Genomic DNA, 7,897 nt, shown 5'->3' with positions numbered 1-7,897 from the left:
CCCCCCCGAGACCCCTGGCTGGGTGCGCGTGAGCCGCGGTGCGGGACCCAAGGAGGGAGCCGAACCGTCGGACGACCGGAACTCGAGTCCAACTCGACCGGCTGCGGTCACGGGCCGCTCGCAGGGCAACGGCAGTGGTGACGACAAGGATGGTGGTGGTGGTGGTGATGGGGGCGGTGATGGGGGTGGTGATGGAGGTGGTGGTGGTGGTGATGGGGTGGTGGTGGTGGTGATGGGGGCGGTGATGGGGGTGGTGATGGCGGCGGTGATGGAGGTGGTGATGGGAAGCAGATGCCGAATCGGGAGGAGTCTCATCTCCCAGGGGCAAGGCGGGGGGCACTGAAAGGGGCACGAACAGCAGCCGGGGCAAGGCCAGCGAAAGAGTTGGCGGCACGGAGGGAGGAGCCGGACTGGGCAGGGTTAGGGGCAAGGCCGCGCTTGGTATCATGCGAAATGGAGAGGGCATTGGACGAGGCCAGGGCGAGGTCAGGCTCGGGGTCAATATTAGGGTCAAGGTCGGGTGCGGACTTGGGGGCGTGGACAGGGGCATCGGAAGGAAAGGGAACGGGAGATGCGCGCACGTGGCCAGGGACGGGAGCCGAGGGGGTTGTGGGAGCCGAGGGGGTTGTGGGAGCCCCGCCGTGGAGCAGGGGTCTCGGCAGCGAGGGAGAGCCCTGCCCGGCCGCACCACGGGGCCCCCGTGGTGGAGATGGAGCCGCGAAGTCCGCGACCTCCCGGCGGCCGCGTGGAGCGGAGACCACGCGCAGGGCGATGGGGACCTGGGGGTGCTCATGGACGAGGTGGGTTTCTTCTCTGGGTCCAGTTCCACTGTGGGTGTGGGTTTAGTTACGGGAGGAGGGAGCTGCAGAACCCGAGGAAACTCACGCAGAACAGGGAGAGAGAACACACAACCTGAACTCACTCTGTGTGTAGAACAGGGAGAGAGAACACACAGCCTGCACTCACTCTGTGTGTAGAACAGGGGGAGAGAACGCACAACCTGCACTCACTCTGTGTGTAGAACAGGGAGAGAGAACACACAGCCTGCACTCACTCTGTGTGTGTAGAACAGGGAGAGAGAACACACAACCTGCACTCTCTCTGTGTGTAGAACAGGGGGAGAGAACACACAACCTGCACTCTCTCTGTGTGTAGAACAGGGGGAGAGAACACACAACCTGCACTCACTCTGTGTGTAGAACAGGGAGAGAGAACACACAACCTGTACTCACTCTGTGTGTAGAACAGGGGAGAGAGAACACACAACCTGCACTCACTCTGTGTGTAGAACAGGGGGAGAGAACACACAACCTGCACTCACTCTGTGTGTAGAACAGGGGGAGAGAACACACAACCTGTACTCACTCTGTGTGTAGAACAGGGGGAGAGAACACACAACCTGCACTCACTCTGTGTGTAGAACAGGGGGAGAGAACACACAACCTGCACTCACTCTGTGTGTAGAACAGGGGGAGAGAACACACAACCTGCACTCACTCTGTGTGTAGAACAGGGAGAGAGAACACACAACCTGCACTCACTCTGTGTGTAGAACAGGGGGAGAGAACACACAACCTGCACTCACTCTGTGTGTAGAACAGGGGGAGAGAACACACAACCTGCACTCACTCCTGTGTGTAGAACAGGGGGAGAGAACACACAACCTGCACTCATCTCTGTGTGTAGAACAGGGGAGGAGAGAACACACAACCTGCACTCACTCCTGTGTGTAGAACAGGGGGAGAGAACACACAACCTGCACTCACTCTGTGTGTAGAACAGGGGAGAGAACACACAACCTGCACTCTCTCTGTGTGTAGAACAGGGAGAGAGAACACACAACCTGCACTCACTCTGTGTGTAGAACAGGGGAGAGAACACACAACCTGCACTCACTCTGTGTGTAGAACAGGGAGAGAGAACACACAACCTGCACTCACTCTGTGTGTGTAGAACAGGGAGAGAGAACACACAACCTGCACTCTCTCTGTGTGTAGAACAGGGAGAGAGAACACACAACCTGCACTCACTCTGTGTGTAGAACAGGGGGAGAGAACACACAACCTGCACTCTCTCTGTGTGTAGAACAGGGGGAGAGAACACACAACCTGCACTCACTCTGTGTGTAGAACAGGGGGAGAGAACACACAACCTGCACTCACTCTGTGTGTAGAACAGGGGAGAGAACACACAACCTGCACTCACTCTGTGTGTAGAACAGGGGGAGAGAACACACAACCTGCACTCACTCTGTGTGTAGAACAGGGAGAGAGAACACACAACCTGCACTCTCTCTGTGTGTAGAACAGGGAGAGAGAACACACAACCTGCACTCTCTCTGTGTGTAGAACAGGGAGAGAGAACACACAACCTGCACTCTCTCTGTGTGTAGAACAGGGAGAGAGAACACACAACCTGCACTCTCTCTGTGTGTAGAACAGGGGGAGAGAACACACAACCTGCACTCACTCTGTGTGTAGAACAGGGGAGAGAGAACACACAACCTGCACTCACTCTGTGTGTAGAACAGGGGGAGAGAACACACAACCTGCACTCACTCTGTGTGTAGAACAGGGGGAGAGAACACACAACCTGCACTCCTCTCTGTGTGTAGAACAGGGGGAGAGAACACACAACCTGCACTCACTCTGTGTGTAGAACAGGGGAGAGAACACACAACCTGCACTCTCTCTGTGTGTAGAACAGGGAGAGCGAACACACAACCTGCACTCACTCTGTGTGTAGAACAGGGGAGAGAGAACACACAACCTGCACTCACTCTGTGTGTAGAACAGGGGAGAGAGAACACACAACCTGCACTCACTCTGTGTGTTAGAACAGGGAGAGAGAACACACAACCTGCACTCTCTCTGTGTGGTAGAACAGGGAGAGAGAACACACAACCTGCACTCTCTCTGTGTGTAGAACAGGGAGAGAGAACACACAACCTGCACTCTCCTCTGTGTGTAGAACAGGGGAGAGAGAACACACAACCTGCACTCTCTCTGTGTGTAGAACAGGGGAGAGAACACACAACCTGCACTCACTCTGTGTGTAGAACAGGGGAGAGGAACACACAACCTGCACTCTCTCTGTGTGTAGAACAGGGAGAGAGAACACACAACCTGCACTCTACTCTGTGTGTAGAACAGGGGGAGAGAACACACAACCTGCACTCACTCTGTGTGTAGAACAGGGGAGAGAACACACAACCTGCACTCACTCTGTGTGTAGAACAGGGGGAGAGAACACACAACCTGCACTCATCTCTGTGTGTAGAACAGGGAGAGAGAACACACAACCTGCACTCACTCTGTGTGTAGAACAGGGAGAGAGAACACACAGCCTGCACTCACTCTGTGTGTAGAACAGGGAGAGAGAACACACAACCTGCACTCACTCTGTGTGTAGAACAGGGAGAGAGAACACACAACCTGCACTCACTCTGTGTGTAGAACAGGAGAGAGAACACACAACCTGCACTCACTCTGTGTGTAGAACAGGAAGAGAGAACACACAACCCTGCACTCTCTCTGTGTGTAGAACAGGGAGAGAGAACACACAACCTGCACTCTCTCTGTGTGTAGAACAGGGAGAGAGAACACACAACCTGCACTCACTCTGTGTGTGTAGAACAGGGAGAGAGAACACACAACCTGCACTCACTCTGTGTGTAGAACAGGAAGAGAGAACACACAACCTGCACTCACTCTGTGTGTAGAACAGGGAGAGAGAACACACAACCTGCACTCACTCTGTGTGTTAGAACAGGGGAGAGAACACACAACCTGCACTCACTCTGTGTGTAGAACAGGGAGAGAGAACACACAACCTGCACTCACTCTGTGTGTAGACAGGGAGAGAACACACCAACCTGCACCTCCACTCTGTGTGTAGAACAGGGAGAGAGAACCCACACAACCTGCACTCTCTCTGTGTGTAGAACAGGGAGATAGAGAGAACACACAACCTGCACTCTCCTCTGTGTGTAGAACAGTGCGAGAGAAACACACAAACCTGCACTCACTCTGTGTGTAGTAAGAACAGGGGAGAGAGACAACACAACCTGCAACTCACTCTGTGTGTAGAACAGGCGAGAGGAGAACAACACAACCTGGCACTCATCTCTTGTGTGTAGAACAGGGAGAGAGAACACACAACCTGCACCTACTTCTGTGTGTAGAAACAGGGGCGAGAACACACAACCTGCACTCCACTCCGTGTGTCTAGAACCCGGGCGCGACGAGAACACACAACCTGCACTCCTCCTTGTGATGTGCTCGAACAGGGGAGAGAGCACACCACAATCCTGCACTCTCTCTGTGTGTGCTAGACACAGGGGAGAGAACACACAACCTGCACTCACTCTGTGTGTAGAACAGGGGGAGAGAACACACAACCTGCACTCTCTCTGTGTGTAGAACAGGGGGAGAGAACACACAACCTGCACTCACTCCGTGTGTCTAGAACAGGGGGAGAGAACACACAACCTGCACTCTCTCTGTGTGTGTAGAACAGGGAGAGAGAACACACAACCTGCACTCTCTCTGTGTGTCTAGAACAGGGGGAGAGAACACACAACCTGCACTCACTCTGTGTGTAGAACAGGGGGAGAGAACACACAACCTGCACTCTCTCTGTGTGTAGAACAGGGGGAGAGAACACACAACCTGTACTCACTCAGAGTGCAGCGCCACATTAAATACGCACTGCAATGACAATAGTTTAAAGCGATTTGAAGCATGTTTAATTTTTTTTTGGGGGGGGGGGAAGGTGCAGAGCTTTGTGACGTCATATTTGAGGGGGGCTCTGACTTTTTGTGACGCCGTGTGACGAAGCGGGGGGGGGGTAAAAAACGTCCAAAATTGCGTGACGTCATTTATGGACGACCCCATGGCAGGAGTTCAGTAGTAGCGGGACAAGAGTGACACAGGGGCGACTGACCGCCAGTGAGCGAGCGAGTGACTCGAGGAGTGATTCGGTGAGTTGCTGGGCCAACGTACGGTGCAAAAGAAGTTCAACATCGTGCTTGCTTGTTGGTGACTTGGTGCAGCGGTTCGCGCACTCTGCTACCAAACCCACCACCCGGGTTCGATCCCCGCTCACGCCAACAATTCGTAACGATTATCTGAAACCGGTCCTGGGCCTCCCCCAGGTCGACTCAGCCTCAAATGAGTAGTACCTGGTGCGGTGTGTAAACATCGCCGCTTAGGGAGACAAAGGCGACCGGGCGTTCTGGCCTTCATCAGTGCACGCTAACAGCCCTTTCCTGAACAGTCTGTTAAGACTATACGGGGGGATCTTTGTTTTTTTGTTAGTGATGAAGAAGGTGTCCTGATGTTGATGATAATAATGAGGACAATATGTTCATGATGATGCTGCTGATGAACTAACGGTGATGACGACGGTGGTCAACTGATGATGATTGTGAACGCATGCGGCTCCTGCTGATGATAAACTAGCGATGATATAGATGATGATGATACTGAGATGACGCTGATGATCATGGTGGGCTCACCATGATGAACTGATGATGATGCTGATGTGTGGTGGAGGTGGAGCACGTGACCTGGGAGTGCGCGAGACTCGAGGGGGAGATCAGAGAGGAGGAGCGAGTGGTGGAGACACTGAGAAGACGGTGCGATTCACCCACTCACTCACTCACCCACTCACTCACCCACTCACTCACCAACTCACTCACTCACCCACTCACTCACCCACTCATTCACCCACTCACTCACCCACTCATTCACTCACCCACTCACTCACGCACCCACTCACTCACCCACTCACTCACCCACTCACTCACCAACTCACTCACTCACCCACTCACTCACCCACTCATTCACTCACCCACTCACTCACCCACTCATTCACTCACCCACTCACTCACCCACTCACCAACCCACTCACTCACCCACTCACCAACCCACTCACCCACTCACCAACCCACTCACCAACTCACTCACCCACTCACTCACCAACCCACTCACCGACTCACTCACCCACTCACCAACCCACTCACCAACTCAATAACTCACTCACCCACTCACAAACTCGCCAACCCACTCACCAACCCACTCACCCACTCACTCATCCACTCACTCACCAACTCACTCACCCACTCACCCACTCACTCACCAACTCACTCACCAACTCACTCACCCACTCACTCACCCACTCACCAACCCACTCACCAACCCACTCACCAACCCACTCACCAACCCACTCACCAACCCACTCACCAACCCACTCACCAACCCACTCACCAACCCACTCACCGATTCACTCGCCCACTCACTCACTCACCAACCCACTCACCAACTCACTCACCCATTCAACCACTCGCTCACCAACTCACTCACCAACTCACTCACCCACTCACCAAACCACTCACCAACCCGACTCACCAACCCACTCACCAACCCACTCACCAACTTACTCAACCACTCACCCACTCACTCACCAAACCACTCAGCCACTAACTCACATTCTGACTCCCTAACTCAATCACTCACTCGCCCACTCACTCACTCACCAACTAACCCACTCCCCCACTCACCCACTCACTCACTCACCCACTGACTCTCTCACCCACTCACCACCACACCCCACCTACTGTCTCGCTCACCCACACGCTCACTCTCGCCAGGTGTCACCGTGAATCTGGGCTGCGTCTCCTCGCCGAGGCGCGCTGCGCCGAGTCGCGCCAGCGTCGAGATTCGAGTCTCGCTCACATCCTGGCGCTCGAGCCGCGACTCCACGCGCTGAGCCACGCGCTGAGCCACGAGCTGAGCCGCGTTCAGTGCCACGTTCAGTGCCACGCCGAGAACCACGCTGAGTGTCGGGCATCCGTCTATCTCCAGCAAGTAGGGCTCGCACAAATACTCGAGTACTTACACTCAGACAAAGTACTCACACACGTACTAACATTCACACACGTACTCACCAGTGCTCACACACGTACTCACAATCACACACGTACTCACAATCACCAGCACGTGAGTATTCATTCACCAGTATAGACACAGGGAGTGACACACACAGGGAGTGACACACACAGGGGAGTGACACACACATGGGAGCGACACACAGGGGAGCGTTGTTCCTGACCAGTGTGAATTCATTCCTGCATCCTATACTCGTCATCTCAATGATCGTCATCTTACTCATCATAATCGTCTCCATCATTTCCATCGTCATTCTCCTTCATCTTAATAATCACCATCATCATCTCCATCATCATCATCTCCATCTTAACCCTCACCGTCTCAATCATCATTCTCTGTCATCATTACCATCATCATCTCGACCATCATCATCTCAATCATCATCATCATCATTATCATCTCCATCAACATTATCTCAAGAATCATCACCATCATCTCCATGATAATTTCCATCATCATCTCATGCATAATCAGCATCACCTCAATCTACATCATCTACATTATCTCCATCATCATCTCCATCATAATCTCAAGCATAATCAGCATAATCTAAATCTGCATCATCTCCATCATCATCATCATGAGAATTTCTACCATCATTATCTCAGGAATCATCATCTCCATCATAACCGTCTCTGATTGTGTTATTTCCGAGAGCCCTGTGACCCCCGTCTCCCCCCGACCCATAGGATATTTCTCATCACGCGGAGGAGACTCGTGGGGTCGTGGGGGGCTCTGGGATCGTGGGGGGCCCGGGGGTCGTGGGGGGCCTGGGGGTCGTGGGGGGTCCGTGTGCATGCGCCCTGCAGCAGCTGCGCTCTGCCTGCAAGGGGACAGCACCACGCGCCTCCATGCAGCCCCCGTGTCACTCACCCGCACAGGTGATGCCCGTGTGTGTCACTCCACGTGTCACTCACCCACACAGGTGATACCCGTGTGTGTCACTC

At 53.9% G+C, this 7,897-nt stretch overlaps 1 protein-coding gene across 1 annotated transcript; it reads left to right on the top strand.

The window, feature by feature from the left end:
- Positions 1-446: 446 nt before the first annotated feature.
- LOC133360097 (uncharacterized) lies at positions 447-7,615 on the top strand. Its single transcript, XM_061578684.1, has 4 exons — positions 447-800; positions 5,556-5,638; positions 6,653-6,843; positions 7,608-7,615. Exons 1-4 carry the CDS (start codon positions 447-449, stop codon positions 7,613-7,615), a joined length of 636 nt encoding a protein of 211 aa, XP_061434668.1.
- Positions 7,616-7,897: the final 282 nt, after the last annotated feature.

The sequence above is a fragment of the Lethenteron reissneri genome, chromosome 67, assembly GCF_015708825.2.
Source record: "Lethenteron reissneri isolate LAM-NWPU_2019-01 chromosome 67, ASM1570882v1, whole genome shotgun sequence".
NCBI classification, from domain to species: domain Eukaryota; kingdom Metazoa; phylum Chordata; class Hyperoartia; order Petromyzontiformes; family Petromyzontidae; genus Lethenteron; species Lethenteron reissneri.
Note: the sequence above shows the minus strand (reverse complement) of the source record. Positions and strands in the feature narration are given on the sequence as shown.